The sequence below is a fragment of the Saccopteryx leptura genome, chromosome 3, assembly GCF_036850995.1.
Source record: "Saccopteryx leptura isolate mSacLep1 chromosome 3, mSacLep1_pri_phased_curated, whole genome shotgun sequence".
Lineage (NCBI taxonomy): Eukaryota > Metazoa > Chordata > Mammalia > Chiroptera > Emballonuridae > Saccopteryx > Saccopteryx leptura.
The window spans coordinates 95,046,832-95,064,935 of record NC_089505.1 but is presented as its reverse complement, the minus strand read 5'-3'; the positions used below and the strand labels follow the sequence as shown (position 1 = coordinate 95,064,935).

At 50.9% G+C, this 18,104-nt stretch overlaps 1 protein-coding gene across 1 annotated transcript in view; it reads right to left on the bottom strand.

Moving 5' to 3' along the window:
• Positions 1-9,067: 9,067 nt before the first annotated feature.
• The window catches only part of PADI3 (peptidyl arginine deiminase 3), a 28,839-nt gene continuing 19,802 nt past the window's right edge, over positions 9,068-18,104 (bottom strand). Inside the window, exons 11-16 of the mRNA XM_066375202.1 lie at positions 16,957-17,108; positions 15,532-15,676; positions 15,316-15,418; positions 13,782-13,861; positions 12,275-12,400; positions 9,068-10,309 (exon numbers count right to left, since the gene is read on the bottom strand). Coding sequence (XP_066231299.1) covers positions 10,076-10,309; positions 12,275-12,400; positions 13,782-13,861; positions 15,316-15,418; positions 15,532-15,676; positions 16,957-17,108 — 840 coding nt within the window. The 3' untranslated portion in view covers positions 9,068-10,075. The remainder of the gene's footprint in view (positions 10,310-12,274; positions 12,401-13,781; positions 13,862-15,315; positions 15,419-15,531; positions 15,677-16,956; positions 17,109-18,104) is intronic.

Below are 18,104 nucleotides of genomic sequence, written 5' to 3'. Positions count from 1 at the left end.
TATGGGACAGATAGGGTCAAAAGTAAGTGACCTTTATGTAGGAATGTTTCCGTATGAAGACAAATCATTGTCTGAAGAGTATCAGGGTGAGCTGGAAACAGAGGGATGTGAAAACGAGGATAACTTGGAATCTGAGGATGACAGGGGGGATGAAAAATCCGTGGCTATGGCTGCCTTAGCCACGGGGCCTCCTCTGTCCTCAGCTCCTTCCTACATTCAACCCTCTGCTCCTCCGTTCCCTTATCAGGCTGATTGCAGAGTCTATAGCTCAAAATCTGGGAAATCCCCTCTCCAACAATCCATAGACCAGGCTCGAAATGTAGGGGAAACAATAAATGATGGCTTTACCCATTTTCCTGTTGTAGAAAGACAGGATGATATGAGGAGACTAGTGCGAGAACATGAACCTGTACTTTTTAGAACTCTGAAAGAGCTTAAACTTGCTTGTGTTCAGTATGGACCTGCTGCCCCTTTTTCACTTGGTTTACCAGATACTATTAGGGCAAAGGCTCTTCCCCCAAATGACTGGAAAGGAATTGCTTGTGCTTGTCTCTTCGGGAGTAATTATTTGCTGTGGAAGTTGGACTTTCATGAAGGGGCTGTTGAGGTAAGGGAGAAATCTCAGCATGGTCAACCTGAACTGCCGGTTGCAGCAACTATAGAATTTGAGAGTGGAAAGGAGACTCGGGTATTAGGAAAGTTGCAGCTTTTCCTGTCATGGTCTGATTTTCTTTAATGTTTTGGCTACAATCTTCTGAGCTATCATTTTGTTTCTTTCTTGTTCTTTGCCTGGAGGTTGAGGCAGGGGACCTGTGTTGGATCTGACTATGGAAAATATCCCAGCAGCTGCCGAGAGCAAATTTTCTCGGGGAGATTTTGTTTAGTCACATCCTTCAGTCCCTGTGTCTGAGAATGCCCTGACTAATATCAGGCAGGCATCTTTCTAATCTGGATGTGCTCTGAAATCCCAGGTTTCTCTCTGATTTGTCTGGTTCGTCTAATTCTTGTTTCTGTTTAGTCTTTGTTTAATGTTGTCAAATGTGTCTTTTTTTAAGGCCTGAATTAAGGTTTTTTTGCATGCAAAAATTGTAAATGCTGGCTCTAATATTTAGAAAAAATAAAATGTTTTTAGAACTTGTAAGGAGCGCTTATTTAAATTTAAATAGAATAGAATGTAGATCCTTAAGTCTTACTGATTTGGCTAGTGCATTGTGAGGTGTGTTCAGAGTTAGGAGCCAAATAGCCACTTAAGTATTAGGAAACTCCTGCAAATCTTCTTTGTCATGCTCTTTTTACTTTAAATTTTTTGAATACTGATGGACAGGGTCATTCAGCAGCAGAGAGACTCTGGAACCCTGCAAGGAAAGCCTTCCCTGAAGTGCAATGGAGGGACCCGCTCACAGGAATCTGGCAAGGGCCAGACCCTGTTCTCTTATGGGGCCGAGGATATGTGTGTGTTTTTCCTAGGTCTGCTGAAGCTCTTCAGTGGATCCCTGAATGACTAGTGAGACACCATGATTCTAGATGAGAGACTCACTTCACAAGAGCAATTTTTGAGGCTTATTTTATTATGCTCTCTCCCCTTTCTCAATTATTATTATCTAATTTTTTAAAATGTTTTAGATCATTTTATTTCTTTCCTGCTCCAATGCTTGAAAAGAGGGCAAAAGGGGGGCCTGATTTGGGTGTTGCTGAACAGAAATCTCATACGGCCGTCTTGAGATTTTTCGAGAGAGATCTCTGTTTAGTATATATCCTTGTTACGTTCCTATTAAGGTAGCCCTACTTAAGATCAAGCAGGCCATAGTTTAATCTCTAAAATCCCGGGTTTCACTCTTGATTTGTGTGATTGTATGTGAAGTCTTTGTTTAATGTCTAAGTGTCTTTGTTTATAAGGCCTGAATTAAGTCCTTGCATGAAAAGTAATAATGATAATAGTTTTGGAAGTGCCAGCTCTAGTATTGAAAACAAAATGGGGATAATTTCATTTCCCTACATAAATATAATTTTGTTTGGAATAAGTAAAGCGCACTCATTTTGGATCCAAAAGACTTGCTGGTTTGGCCAAGCTGCTCCAGGCTTCAAGTGAAAGGCTTGAAGCAGCATAGATTTACATAATAAAAGTGTAAAGATTTTTTTTACTATAGGAGAATAATGAAGATCACAGTGGGATTTTTCAGTTTTGATATGTACTCTTTAAGGTGCCTGTTAATTAATATTAAGGGGGTGTTTTGATAAGTGTGGGAATGTTGCTTGAAGGTGCATTTACTCTATTTTTGTTAAAAGTTAACAAAGTCAAGAATTTCTTGCAATCTTTGAAGTCAAAATATTGTAAAGTGTGCTTAACATTTGCTTGAAGATTCAATTGTAACTAATATAAAAAGAAAGGGGGGAGGGGAGTCATGTCCTGGAGCTCCTGCAGGTCCAGTTTCTTTTGAATGCTGATGTACAAGAGATGCCAAATTTTTTTGTCTTGCAAACTACTACCCCCCCCTTTTTTAAATTTGATTCCAGCTAATAACACTGTTTTGTCTTTTCCCAAATAGCTCCAGATATATAGGCAGATAGGGACTCTCAAGCCCCTCAGCGAGATCTTCTGAGCATGGCTTTTAAGGTACCAAGAGGCAGAAAAAGCCCAAAGGAGATCAGGTAAAATACTAGCTCTTGGCATACGCCCTCAGAGGCTCCAACACTCCAACTGGAACTTCATCAGGGCCCTGCTTCAATAGTGGAAAGGATGGTCATTTGAGCCAAAGCCTGCCAGGCTTACATGCTTTTACTGTGAGGAAGAAGGGACACTGGAAGGTAGGCTTCCCCCTCGCTCCTCTAAGGGAGGGTTCAGTCTCTTCCAGCCCTGCTCCAGCCACCTGTGACCTAACCTTGCCCAGAATACTGGGATTTGCCACTGAAGGCTAAAAGGTGCCCAGGGCCATCGGCCCCATCTACAACACTGTGGACGAGCCTGTGGTATTTCTTCCAAGTAGCCGGTAGACTGGTCTCATTTACACAAGGACCACTTAACTATGTCTTGCCTGAACATTCAGGTTTTTTATTCTTCCCTCGAAGATCTCTGTTGTGTGGGTATTGATAGTCCTGTTTTCTGCTGCTTTGTTTAATATATAGTCTTTCCTTTATTCCTCCTGCCTCAATGCCCCACTCATATTTTAGGCTAGGACTTACTCCTAATTCAGAGCTCCTTTTTTCCTTTTTTGCCAACTTACAAATTTACCTCTGCCACCCAGCTTAGTGTATCCTAAGGTTCTCCTCACCACCCCATGGCTGTAAAGCTCCAGTATAGGACCCCTGGGTTCATCTTTCCACTTTAAAGAAAATGGAAGCTCCGTCTTCATGCGTGCTGCGAATGGCTTTTCCAGTCTACCTGGGTCATTACCGGCTAGGAGCAGTGGTCATTGGGACTTTGACACTAACTGCAGAGTGTGGAAGTGTGATGGCAATTCCAGTGCCATGTGGACTTCTCCTGAATGTGGACTTTTCCTGGACTCCTGCTCCTGTGACAGTTTTTGATGGACCGAACTGGGGTTGGGTTGCATTTGCAGAGATTTGGAATGGTATTGGTGCCAACTTGGACTTGGTGAACACTTTAAGGACATTACTTTTTTATAGATTCTTATTGTATTAGCTTAAAGAGTTTGCTTAAAGGCTTTAATCACTATGATGTATTAGTATACTTGTTTTGGGTATCTGTTAGCATTGGCTATACTAATTTTGTGTTTGTTCTGTATTTTTTCCGTCTTCCTCCAAATTAGAAAATCAGATGAGTGCAAATCTCAGCACACAAATTAAAAAGAAAAGGGGGATATGTTGTGGACCATTAATGGCAAAAAGCCATTATAGATTTGAGGCTTGGCAGGGGGCTAAGTTCTCCCCCCTCCATCTCCATATTTGGCTTTGATGCTGAGTATTTGCACCCACTCCACTTCCTTCCTTGGGTTGCAGGAAGCAATATACATGCCCTTCCTCTGACTCTTTGTTTGTTTCAGATGTTTGTAAATTTCACTAATGTATCCTGTTTTTGCCTTGGGAGAGTTCCTGTCTTAGCCTTTGATGTGCAACTTTGTATCAGGGTCCTTGATTTGCATAGGTCTATATAATAAAGCGAACTGGGGCTATGAGTCACTCAGATACTGCCAGGCAGTTTGAAGAGTCCTCCCGACCCCATTGGTTTTGTTCTGACAAAGTGTGTTTCCTCAATTCTGCACCCTTATTAGGAGCTGCGCTGGTCCGCGGCACTGCATCACAGCCCGAGTGGGCCTGGGAGTGGGGCGAGAAGCAGACAGCGAGGAACCTGCATGGGTGGGGCCTGGTGCTGCGTGACCCCTGAAGGTGGGACAACATGAAATGGACAGAAATGCAGGATGAGCTGAAAAGTGAAGGCTGGGACCTCGGATGCCTACTTGGGGAGAGAGATCTTCCTTCTGGCCTCCACTCTCCCCTCTGGGTTTGCGATGTCTAGCAGGCAGCAGAAAAGTCCTTTGTCTATAACATGGGCTTGACTCTGGGAGGCGGCTGCCCAGCCGAGGACCACATTTCCCAGGTCCCTTGCCCCCACCTGTGGCCGCTGAGTTCTCACGGTTGCTGGTTCTGAGAGAAGGGCAGTTACCAGGAAGGGGAAGAGGCAGGGACGCTCAGCGGCATGGGTCACTGGTGGTGTGCCCTGGCTGCTTGTCAGACTCACCAGACAGCTATGTCCAGACAGAATCTTCAAGGATGGGGTCCTCACCCTGCTAGTTTTTTTTAAAGCCTTCTAGGTGATTCTAACAAGCAGACGGGTTGGCTGCAGTGGCCGGTTATGCTCCCAGGCTATGGAGGTCACTTGGATAAGCTGAAACCTGTCTCCCCAGTGAACAACTCTGTGACCCAGGCAAGTTCCTTCATTTCTCCATGCCTCGGTTTCCTCGTTTCTAAAGCGAGGGTGGTAATACTCGCTACCTGTTGGCCTGCTGCAAAGAGCAGGTGAGATGTGTGTGCAGAGTGTCCGGTGCATGCCCGGCATGTGCCTGGCACGTGGCTCACACTCACCATCACTACACTGCAGGGGGTGAGGGATGACACTGACTTTGCAGAAAATGACAGTTTTCACTGACTCTGCACAGTCATCCAGCATTCCTTCCTTGCCATCTTCCCCGGAACCTCAGCTGCCCCAGCCTGACACTCCCTCCCTCCGGGGCTGCCAGCCAACTGCAGGAGACCGCAGAGTTGGACAACCTCCTGCTAAGGCCCTGCAGGAGGTTCTTCCTAATTCTGAATAAAGGTGAGTCAGGTGGGCCCGGTGCCATCCAGAGCTGTAAATCCCCACAGGAAGGACAGGCCTTTGCTACCTGTCTGGGCCTGAGCCTCCTCCTGAATCCATCTCTGGACTCTAAGACCAGTGGGACCTCATCTGAGAGCTACCAGAACAACCTTCCTTTTCCTCCCTCCCGCATCTGAGCCCTGAGTTTCAGAGGCTCTTCTTTGTCCCCCATTAGAATGCAGAAATTAGGCATTTATCTAAAGAGCAGTGGCTAGAGGAGGGTGGGGGGTATTACATAACAATAGTCATCATTTATTGAGCACTTGCTATGTGCTTGGTACTGTGCTACTAATTGTGTCACTTATACCCCATGCAAGCTCTGTGAAACAGGTACAGTTATTATGCCCATTTTGCAGAAGAGAAAACTGAGGCACAAAGAGGTTGCATGCACAGCCAAGACATACCAGTTCAGCGTTGGATCATCTGAGGCACATGACCTTTCCACTGTGCCATGTTGCTTTGTCTAGAAACTGTGGTGTGTGAGGCTGAGTGACTGGACATGGTCTAGCCCCTCCTGCCAACATCCAGGTCTTCTTTTCATCCTACCTAAGCTAAAGTACTCTCCTACCCCCGGGCCTTTGCACAGCAGTTCCCAATGCCTGGAATCTTGTTCCCCTGCTTGCCCACAGCTCAGTGTCATCCTATAGTCTCAGCCCAAATGTCACCTTTCTGAGAGGTGGTTATCATCCTGCTAAAGCAGGTCCCCACCCACTTTGATCCCGGGTCCTCACTTTCTCCACCTCATGGAACTTTCATAATTTTTATTTTTTTTTTTTTTACTGACTGCCTCCCTAGATTTAGACTCCCGAGGTTAGAGATTTTGCCAGGAAAACAGCCCATACTTACTGAATATTTATGTTGAATGAATGAGAGTGTTGAACAAGCTTTGGCTGGTATAACCGGTCCAGCCCAGCAGCCTTCGGGCTCTCTTAGGACGCTCATCCTGACCTTCCCAGGGTCCAGGCTGACCTCTGTGTTGGAGGAACCGTAGTGTGTTTGTGGGGAGAGGAAGTTCCCCAACAAGAACCCTGGCCTCATCCTGTCTCCCAGGGGGCTTCCAGGTGCTGACAGGAACCAGGCAGCACAGCACGGGCAGTTGTCTGGGAAGCCAGTGGCCAGTGGAGGTGACCCTTATCCTTGGGCTTGATGAAGCAGCCCCAGAGCTTTCAGGACCAGCAGCCTTCACCCACAGGGCCCAGGTCTCAGCCCAGCATCGCTGGGGCTCCAGGACCAAGCATCTTTCTCGTACTGGCACTGGGACCCTTGTCAAGAGGCAGAGCTGGATTTCAGAGGGGCATGTGTGTTCCAGCACTGGGAGGACAGAAGGTCCTATCAGAGCCCAGAATAATGGCCCTTCAAAGATGTCCATGTCCTAATCCCCAGAACCTGTGAACATGTAACCTTCCGTGGCCGGGGGAATCTAGGTTGCAGACGGAACTGAGGTTGTGAACCAGCTGACCCGAGACCATGGACTATCCTGGCTCATCTGGGGGGCTAGTGCAGTCAGGGGTCTTTATAAGTGGGAGAGGAGGCAGAAGAGTCAGAGAAATTTGTAAGATGCCACACTGCTGGCTTTGAAGATGGAGAAAGGGGCACTGGCCGAGGACGGCAGGCGGCCTCCAGAAGCTGGGAAAGGTGAGAGAAAGGACTCTCCCCTGGAGCCTCCAAAAGGATCCAGCTCTTCTGACACCTGCACTTTAGCCCCGAAAGACCCATTTAGTATATGTGCTGCTGAAGCGAGCACCCGAAAGACCCATTTAGAATGGCAACAATACGTGTGTGTTGTTTCAAGTCTGTGCTAATTTATTACAGGAGCAGGAGGGAACACACATGCTGATGAAATCCCTTGTGTCAACAGGTGAAAGCCATGTCCAGTGGCCCAAGCAAGGATGTATTTTGCTTCCTTTCTGCACTGGAATCAGGTTCCTGGGCTGCTGAGTTATCTCCCCCATACCCCCACCAGCCTAGAGCACAGGAGGCCAACTGGAGAAGCGGGAAGTTTCCAGGGCTTCCTGCTAGGTCCATCCAGAGCCCTGTGGCCAGTCTGAGGGCACCTGGGGGTGAACATTTTTTTTTTTGTATTTTTCTGGAGTGAGAAGCAGGGAGACAGAGAGACAGATTCCCACATGCGCCTGACCAGGATCTACCCAGCATGCCCACCAGGGATGATGCTCTGCCCATTTGGGGCATTGTTCCATTGCAACTGGAACGATGGAACCATTCTAGCACCTGAGGTGGAGTTCATGGAGCCATCCTCAGTGCCTGTACCAACTTTGCTCCAGTAGAGCCTTGGCTGCGGGAGGGAAAGAGAGAGATAGAGAGAAAGGAGAGGGGGAGGGGTGGAGAGCACTTCTCCTGTGTGCCCTGGCCAGGAGTCGAACCCAGGCCTTCCACACACCAGGCTGATACTCTACCACTGAGCCAGCCAGTCAGGGCTTCTAGGGGTGAACATTTTTAAAAAGCCTGCTTGGAACTCATCCCAGTTCTCCTGATTTTCAGCACTTCCTTTCTGGAAAGTCACATTCCCCACCCCAAACCCTTTCATTCTATCTTTTTTTAATTATTGTTGTTATTTATTGGGGTGACATTGGTTAACCAAACAGTTGCAAAAACTGGATTTTTTCAACATCTTCATTTCAGCTTCCCCTGGAGTTGGAGGTGGCCTTGTTCTGATAAAGTCTGGCCCTGGGGGTGGGGGAGTGGGGCATTGGGAGTCCGGCCCAGAGAATCCAAGCGAACTGTGGTGAGGCAGTGTCGTTTGGTTCCCATTCCTCACACAGGACACCACTTGTCGTGAAGACAAATGAGCACTTGGAGACCAGGCAGAGTGCACCGAGGGACCTAGGGGAGACCGCCTCACTATCCTCTATATAGGTTTCATGAGAACGGCCCTGAGCCCCAGTCCCTACGGCTATTTATTGAGCCACACAAATAGAAGCAGAAAAGAGAATAAGGAAGTCAGGAAGGGGAATTTCTTTAGAGCAGACAAAAGGGTAAAGGAGTCGCTCAAATGTCCCCATCTACTGATTAATCAGAATTGTTCATTCTATCCCTGATGTAGTGCATCCAGCACTTTTGTCAGTAAAGCCTCCGTGGCCTTTGCCACAGGGCACTGAACTCTGTCCCTGTTCTGTGTCCCTATTCATGGCCTCTACAAGGAGGGACATTTGGACAACACTGGCATCTATTCTGACCACCTAGAAGCAACCCAGCCCCAGGGCCAGCCTGAGCTTGTTTCTGGTCTGCGCCTCGGGAAAGAATGGGAGGGGTGAAAGGGTGACAGCAGAGAATGTCGTGGGGCTCTGTAGCAAGCCTGTCTGGCCTTTTATGGGCTCCCCATGGGCAGGAAGGGGATGTTGCTAAGGGCATGTAGCAGGCCACACATTCTCCACACACATCAGCTTTGCCCATTGCCACACTCACAATGCAACCTTCCGGCCACAGCCCAGCCACTTGCCCTGCCACGCTCACTTGGCTCTGGCAGCCCAGCTTTTGACCCCTGGGCTTGCATTTATGCGTCCATGCCAGCCGTAACTCATCCTGCGGTCAAGATGGAGCAACCGCACAGTCTTACCGAAATCTGGGCTCACCAGCCCCCAGTTCTGCAGGGGCCAGGCAAGCAAATGCTTCAGCGGCAAGAAGCCCCACTGTTCTTACTGTCGTGTTCTAATCTTGAGGAAGGGCCCAAGTGAGACTGAAACCATTTGTGCTTCTGTAGATTTATTAGCCAGTGATGGAAACACAGCTGGACCCACTCAGAACACAGGCGTGACAGACACACATCTGGAGGAAACCACCTGCGCCCCCACCCTCTCTCCCCCTGCAGTCAGAGCGGTTCATTCCCAGAGCTGCCCCGTTGTGAGCTGTCCTGGTGAGTTTGGCCCCTGTAGGCCCCTCTTGAGGCATAACAGGACTCAATTCTGCCAGGGGTGTCCCTTCCTGCAGAGCGAGGCCCCAGGGCCAACAAAGAGCACCCCATGCGTCATGAAGGACGTTTTCACCCCTGCACCCACAGTCTTCCCAGTCTCCAGAAATTCCCCTGATACTTTCATCCCCAAGAAATTCCAGGAGTTTCTGAACAAAGCCAGATTTCTGAATGTCAGATGATGAGGAATTTATAAGGCTAAGGGACAACCATCCTGTCTTCAGCGTGCACCCGAAGCACCTACTATGTGAAAACCCTTGCTGGGCCCTGGGCAGGGTAGAGAGTTCAAAACCCAGGCAGGAGCTTGGCAGTTGGAGTGATGGTCCCACCTTGAGCTAAGTGGGCCCCCAGCCGCTTCCCTGTGGGTGAGGCTATGGGCAGAGTCTCTCCTGGGGGGAAGGATCTGACTTTGAAGCCTGCTCTCCTGCAGAAAGAGAGGCAATCAGACCAAAGCCAAATCATGGGCCTTCCTCCATGAGGACTCACAGGCCAAAAAGGCAGATGGGCTGCATGGATGTTTCTAGACCCCGAATTGAATTTGGTTCTAACTGGAGGATTTGAGGGTGGGGATGTTCAGAGGAGTCCCCGGGGGTCAGGTTGATCTGCATGAGAGGCCACAGGAAAATGAGGCCCTCCTTCTTGGAAGGTCAAGAAGAATCGAGCCTGAGAACCAGATGGGTTGCAGGTGAGGCATGAACACTTCTAGGAAAAAGGCTTCGGAGAGGGATTCCATCTGGACATGTGGGGTCTCCTGACACTTATTCTTTGGGGCCTGGCTCAGTCTCCATCACCCAGGCCAATGTCCCACGCCGAGGGGGAGGACGGTGGGTGGCGCAGGCTCAGGGCACCATGTGCCACCACTTGAAGGAGAAGGGCTGCCTGCGCACGTTGGTCCCGCAGTGGATCTCCCCGTGCAGCATGTGGTATGGGGTGAAGTCGTCGATGAAGGTGCAGTGGAGGCCCAGCGGCTCCAGCAGGGACCGCACCTTCTCCTCCAGGCAGCAGCGGCCGTGGATGACGGGCCCGAAGGGCTTGGGGATGCCCAGGTGCTTCCCCAGCACCAGCATGTTCACCTGCGCAGGTGAGATCCCAGGTCAGGGACGGTACTTCCTCACCAGCCCCTCCCCCAGTGCCTTTACTATACCTGGTGGGACCTGCGTTTGTCTTTTAGGCAGCCTTGAAAATAGCTACCCGCCCTTTCATGCAGTGAGGGAGGAACTAGGACCGGTAAGAACTCTAGCCAGCTGTGCATTCCCATGGAGCATCTGCAGAGCTCACAATCATTTATTTCTCTGGTGACTGCTGTTCTTATTGAGAGATTGTGGGGGCTGCCATATTTGTGCTACAGAATCCCAACCTCCCAGCCTGTGGACCAGGGTAGACATCTGAGCCAAGCTGGACCATTCATATTCTCTCTCTCGGGTATTTAAAGCTGACATGGTGGGAGGGTTAAGTCAGTCTCTACCTATGTCTGTATAATGTGTGGCCATATTCATATCTGTCCCCAGGGACAGAGATGCAAAGGAGGCCCAGCTGGAGGAAGGGAGAAGGAGGAAGAGGGAGGGGGTGAGTAATGTAAATAGACACAGAGGTAAGAGTCAGTTACAGGCCCTCCTGAAGCCCCTGCTACAGCTGTCCCTGCAGCTTTATATTAAATCTCCTTCTCTGGCTGAAGCTGGCTTGGCTGTCCTTTGTCTACTGCAAACACAGGGATCTGAACCCATGCACAAGCTTCTGGGGACACAGACATCACTGCAAGGCCACCTTACCATGCAGGAAGGAAGGAGAGTGATGAGAGGCTTTGCAGGTGGGGAAATCAAGGAGGCCCAAAAGTTAGCCAGAAAGGGGAAGGAAAAAAGAGCAGGATGGAGCAATGGTGGTGTGGACAGGCTCCCTGTGGGGCTCTGATAATAGGCGAGTGGAGCTCTTCTGGAGGATGGAAGTGAGAGGGGTGGAGGTGGGGAGATGATGAAGGTGGGGGGTGGAGGTGGGAGGGGTGGAGGTGGAGAGATGATGGAGGTGGGGGTGGAGGTGGGAGGGGTGGAGGTGAGGAGATAATGGAAGTGGGGAGATGGAGAGATGATGGAGGTTGAAGGGGGTGGAGGTGGGGAGGTGATGGAGGTGGGAGATGATGGAGGTGGGAGGGGGTGGAGGTGGGAAGGTGATGGAGGTGGGGAGATGATGGAGGTGGGAGGTGATGGAGGTGGGGAGAAGATGGAGGCGGGAGGGGGTGGAAGTGGGGAGGAAGGGGATGTGGAGGGGGAGCTGGGTGATCTCCAGCAGAGTTACTCAAAGTGTGGTCCTCAGATAGCAGCATCTGTGTCATGTGGGTCCTGGTTAGAAAGGTGGCAGTGTCTCAGGCCCTACCCCAGACTTGCTGAATCAGAACCCCTGGGGTGCAGCCCTCGTGATCCAGCTGCTCCAGATGCAAGTTCAAATTTTGAACCCTCGGGGCTCAGTCAAAGGCCATTTCTTCCGTGAAGCTTTCTTGGATTTTCAGTCCCACCTCTTGGGCTGGAAGTGCTTTGTCCAACCTCTGAACTACCACATCTTTTTATTATACAGAATAGATCATCGGGACAGGTCCTCAGAGAGGGACCTCTGGATGAGATTGGAAGTCCCTTGAGAGCAGGGAGCAGCCTTCATCGTCTCTGTGTCTCCCACAGGGTACCCTCCCATATGGGGGGTGGATGAATAATAGCTGTGAGCCAGGAGAAGGAGCAGAATGGGCACCTTTACACACACTGCCTCATGTAACCATCCATTCACTCTGCAAATATCAAGCGGGTCCCTGGGAGGGGAAGGGCCCTTCCCTGATGGCCCTGGAGCAAGGGGCTTGGCCAGTGAGCACCTGCAGTGACCATGACAATCAGCCAACTAGAAGCCCTTCTGCTGGCCGTTGTGGGACCCCTGGTTCTCTCCGCCACCCCACCAGCCATCGCAGTCCCAACATGGCACGACCAAAATCATGCCCCTCTGGAGAGCGGAAGCTTGAACCCTGATTTGAGGAAACCTTAAGTCACGGATGGTGGCCTCACCAAGTCAGGAAAGAAGGCCACCGCCTTCTTGCTCTGGGGCTTGAAGAGTTGGGGGATGTCCACGATGTCCCGCTCCGTCAGGCCCAGCTCCCGCTTCAGCACCTCCCGGTTCCAGTCGATGCAGCTCTGGGGGGACAGGGGGCAGAGTTGGGGAGCCCCGGCCAGTGTGTGTTGGGGGGCCCCAAGGGGTCATGTTGGGTTAAAGAGAGCCGGCTGCCCAAGTGTCCATGGATTAAGTCTCCTCACAAACCTTATTTTTGTAACCCTCTGTCAAAACATACCTGTCCTGTGTCCCACTCCTCACAGTCCTATCCCTCCAGCAGGGCTCAGGATGAGAGTGTTCCAGAGTGTTCCATCCTGACCCTCTTCCCCTCTCTAGACCCCTCCCTCTTTAGGGGATCTCCTCCAGCCTCATGGTTTGAACACCACCTGGACCCTGACAACGTCCGTCCATCTCTACCTCCCAGCTGCCCGCCTGCTCCTTCTCTCAGGGTTGCCACCCCCCCCCCCCCCCGTTTCCCCCGGCCCCTCCCCCCCTCCCAGTACAGGCCCTGTCCCTGATGCAATCCTTGCATATTTAACCTCATCTTGGCTTTTGTGCCTGGAGGATCCCGGACACACTGTGGCCTTCTCTGCCCTGTGCCCTGGAAGGCTGACCCTGGAGAATCAGGTCTCCCTGCCACCGGCTCTGGTTGGGTTCAGCCAATGGGGACACTGGCAGGAGGTGGGGGGCTGCTGGGAGAACACAGTGGGGTATTTGTCCCCCCTGCTCCCTCCCTGCCAGGTCACTGTGCGTGCCGTGAAGGTCGCAGCTCCTGCTTCACATCCCTCTTTTCATAGTGACCTCTCCAGGTTCCAGTGACAGCTCGCTCCCCTAATTCCTTCAGGCCTCAGGGTGGTGACGGCCGCCCTGTTTCAAGCCTGGGGAGACTGCACAGACCTTATCAATTTCCTCAAATGCTGCCTGTGCCTTGGCAAGTATTCCCTTGGTTAAACTATTCTCTAGTTATCCAGCTTGAGGTGCCCCGGGCGTCCTCTGGGACCTACTGTCACTGCCCCCACCCTCCGCCATGATATAATGACATAGTCTCAGCAGCAGAGAGATCCCTTCAAAGCCTAAGTCAGGTCAGGTTTCCCCTGTGCTCAACCCCGCCTTCAACCCCCACCAACAGCCTCTAATCTCACTCTGAGCCATAGCCAACGGCCTGGTGATGCCCTACAAGGCCTTGTGTGACCCTGCCAACCTCCTGGCTCATCCTCTTACATTCCAGGCCCCATTGTTCTACTCAGAGCCATCATCTGTGCTGTTCCCTCTGCCTGGAATGCTTGTCCTCCTCACATGCACACGGCTCACCCACTCATTTCTCTTGGGTCAAAAGAGGGAGTTAGAGTCCCCTCTATCTGGGCTTGTTTCAGGCTGAGCTTTCAGGAACAGGGAGCCTGACTTCGGTTGCCATCCCTGCCCGCAGCCACGCCCACCCTCTGCTCACAGCCTGTGGCCCTGTACCTGCACAAACTTATTGTAGCTGATGAGGTTTTCATCGGAGAGGACCTGGTTGATGGAGATGGTGCTGACCTCCTTATTACCTGTGAAGGAGAGACAGAGACGCGAAGGGAGGGTCAGAAACAGTACCAGCAGTGAGGGCCACCTACTGGCCTTGCTGAGTCAGAAGCTCTCTGGCCTTTTGGGCATTGGTAGACAGCACCCAGCAGAACTCAATTTGGCCACTGTGCAAATCTGAGTGTGTGAAGAGTGGGAGGGGCAAGGGACCACAGCGCTATGAACTTGAGACCTTTATTTGAGTTCACTGGAAGCGATAATGCCTTTTATTGAAAATTTACAACCCCCTTCCCCCCATGGCATTGGTGATGATTCCTCTTCTTTTGTCTAGTGGTGCTGAGGCTGGGTCACCCACCAGCTCACCAGTGCCAGCCCTGAACACCATAGGACCCTGTCCCTACCCTCTAAGAGGTGAAGTGTGGAGCTCCCTGTAGACCTGGCTCTTTTACCTGCTTAATGGGGTGCCCGAGGAGCCGGGGCTGGACCGAGGGATGCGTTATTATCCCCTTTACAGATATGGAAATTGAGGCTCAGAGAGGGAAAAGACTTGCCCGAGGTCTTACAGCTAGGACATGGGGGGGGGGCTTATGATCAAACCCAAGCTCAATGCCCACAAAGGGCCTCAAGCCTTGACCAAGGGATAGGGGATGGCTTCCTGGGCCCATCTGCCAGCTGGGCATCCCCTCTGCCCCAGCTGGAGTCAGACAGCTGGGGTTCAGTCCCAGCTCTACTGCCTTCCTGCTGAGGCCTCTGGGTCAGGGTCTTCCAGGCATTCTTGGGGGCAAAGGGGGGGCATTGACAGTAATCCACCCACACTCTCACGAGGTCAATGGGATGATGAGAGTGCAGCCCAGAGCCCAGGGCTGGGCACACAGTAGGTGACTACTGAACCACATTGGACTTTCACAGTCACAGCCATGGGGGTCAGCTCGCCGGGGCAGCATGGTGGCTGTGTGTGGCCTGACAGCTGTGAGCCCCCCACACACTCTCCTTCCCAGCTGGGCATTTGGAAAAACTGCTCCACCTCTTCCTGGGCCTCGTTCATGGCAAACCTGCTATTTCCGGTAAAGACAATGATGACTTGCCCCGCCTGGTACAGACAATTTGGATCTGAGGGTTTCTAAGGTTTGCTCTGGGCCCAGCGGAGGCTGCTGATGGTCCCTCTGGGAGCTTTGGGGCTGGAAAAGACTGTATTTCTTACACTTCACATCTGGAGCCCCAGGTCGTGCTGGGAAGGCGGGACAGTAGTGAGCACAGAGGGGACATGGGACATTATACTTGAGAGCTTCTAAGTTCTGCAGAAGATTTCCTCTCCAAATAGTTTGGTCCAGAGTGTTATTTGCCTGCCATGAGGCTGAGAAAATCTGCCATCCCACCAGCCAAGTTTAACTTGCTATCCCTCTCTCAAGTCACGATGTGTCTTGCTTTAGGTGAGAGGTGAGGGGGGTTGAGAGCTGGGATGAGGGACCGTGGTACCTACCGACAACCCCTTCGAACAGGAGGGCCCTGCCGTGGCCCCAGTTCCGTTTGTCCTGGAAGAGCTTGCAGCAGGCACCAGGGCTGGCCAGCAGCATCCGGAAGCCCTGTGTGGGGACAGCAGGCTCGGCTGAGCTCCCTGGACTCAGTGTGGCTCCCGGGAGCTCCCCTCCCTCCCCGACCCAGGTGCTGGGAACGGCCAGGGCACCCAACTCCTTACCTTCCCATCGGGGGCAGGGACAAAGCTCAGAAACTCATCCACATGGCCCACAGCCAACCAGTCCACAAAGAGCTCCACAGGGGGCTGCACCTTCTGTGCGTGCAGGAAGTCCCGCACCACCTGGGTGACCCTGCGGCCTCTTGACCTGGGACCCAAGGGGTTAAAAAAGTTGCTTAACTAAAAAAATAAAGTGAAATCTATGCAGAAATGGAAAAAGGAAGAGTTCAAGATTTCTATAATATCTACCCCAAAACATTGCATTTACTATTAAATATATATATTTAAATTCTACTCAAGGTGAGTTCTCAAGGAGGCAGACACAGGACAGGTCAACCACACCACGTCAATCACACCATGTCAATCACACCAGCTCAATCACACCAGCTCAATGACCTACCCAGGTCTCGCCATCTGGGCAAATCATTGGAACCTCTCTCAGACCCCATCCTCACATTCTCCAAGAGACTGATTTCACTCCTGTATTCCATCCCCCGTGGCTGGGTGGTCCTTCCCTGAGTTTGTCTTACTTTCCCTCACGCAGCCTCAACTTCCTACACATCAGTGGGGAGGAGGTGAACAAGATCACCCCTGAGGGGCCTCATAGCCCCAGCATGTTATGGTAATGAATTTAAATCCCACTCTTTTCTGCCCTCTGAAAAAGGATCTAATGGTGTTACCCAAACTTCCTCTTTCTGTGGGACCAGACAGTTGAGGGCAGTTAGTCTCCTCCAAAGCATCTTGAATCACCTGTCATTTGATTCCCAATTCTGTTCTGCTTTGTTGAATTTGGTTAGCTCTGTGTGTTGGTCTATTGCAAAGCAAATAACTATTACCATAAAATTCCTCCTCTTCCATTGGTACCAGATGTTACTTGTTGAGTAAAACATAGTCTGTTACTGTGTGTGTGTTACTGCCATCTCATTTTTCATGTCCTATACATCCCGTGTGCTGCTCTCAGGAAAAGATCTGATATCAGCCATTTACATCATAGTATAAACAAGCTCCGACTTAAATAGACTTTTCTCCCAGGGCTGTTGAGACTTAAAGCTTTTTCTTCTGTAACTATTAATTAATAGCAACATCTACTTACTTTATGAATTGGAAAAAGTCTAGTTATAGCTTTGCATACTGTGTTAACATTTCCAGGTTGCTCACCCTCTCTGGGCCCACTTGTAAAATAAAAGTGTTGAATGACCTCTTGGGCCCCTGCTCACTCTAGCCTTCTTGAACTCCCGAGGTGATTGTGGACAGTGTCTGGTAAACAGCCCAGTGCCTCCCTCCCATACCACTTCCAAGATTACAATTTTTTTATTCCTTCTTTCTCGTTCTCTTTGAGGAGTGGGATAGGCCCTCATTCCCAGTCACTATCGCCACCCCCACCCTCAGCCTCCATCCCAGCAGCACCTCTCCCCCCTCCTCTCTCACCCAGGCAGGTTGCCCCCAATGAGGATCCTCCCCAGGGGGTACTCCTTCCCATTGGCCACCACTGGGGGGCTGACCTCCAGGTTCCCAAAGGAGTCCAAGCCACTCACAGAGCTGCCTCGTGGTTCCCGAGTCACGTAGCCGAAATCTGGACCCTGGTAGGGGAAACTGAGTCAGATTGGCTACAGGGGAGCAGATATGAATTCCTCAAAGATGGGCTGGGAGTGGCTGCCCATTCTTCAGATGGAAACACTGAGTCAAAGACTGGTATCTGAGCTAATCAGTATTTCATGTATGCACAAGGGCCAGAGTTGGGAAATACACAGGCCCTCGGGCCCTGCTGCCATATTAGAACATGTTATTCCCCACGGCCACAGGGAGACAGCAGAGAGGGCTCTGCTTGCTCCTGTACCCCTGTTAGACATAAAGCCCAAGGCCATGGCCACCACCTTATTCTCTGTGCTGGATTTTTGCCAAGTCCAGCCCAGGGCAGACATTTGGCTGCTCTAGAATGGCATGTCCCTGGGGACCAAGAGGCTGGTGATGGATGACCTCTGAGCCTCAGTCTTTCAACACCGGAAGAGGAAAGAACTTCCAGGCGACCTCTTAGAAGGGTCTTTAGAGGGGAGAGCCCCTACCACCTGTGCGATCCAGTGGGGGTGGGAGGGGCCTCCCCTTCTCTAGGCACCAATGTAATTTCTCCTCCTTCCTCAGGGGGCAACCATGCTGGCCAGCAACCATCGTCTTCACAGTTACCCTTGTTACCAGTAACAGTAGCATGCTCCCTTGGGCAGACACAGAGAGGCCTCACAAATGACTGTGAGCCAGGGCAATCATATCACTTTTACTGATGAGGAAACTGGGGCTCAGAGAGGGAAAGTGACTAACACAAGGTTACACAGCATGCGAGTGACAGAGCCGAGTTGTTCTGACTCTGAAACTTGTGTTCTAAATACCTGCTCTGCCCTGCTTCCCCTGTCTAGGACCACCAGATATAACAAATAAAAATACAGGATGCCCAGTTAAACTTGAATTCCAGATACACAACAAATATATTTTAGTACAGTGTTTTTCAACCACCGGTCCACAGACAGTCGGCCAGAAATCTCATGCCTGCCCATGAACAGTCTTCAAAAGAGTTAACCACCCTG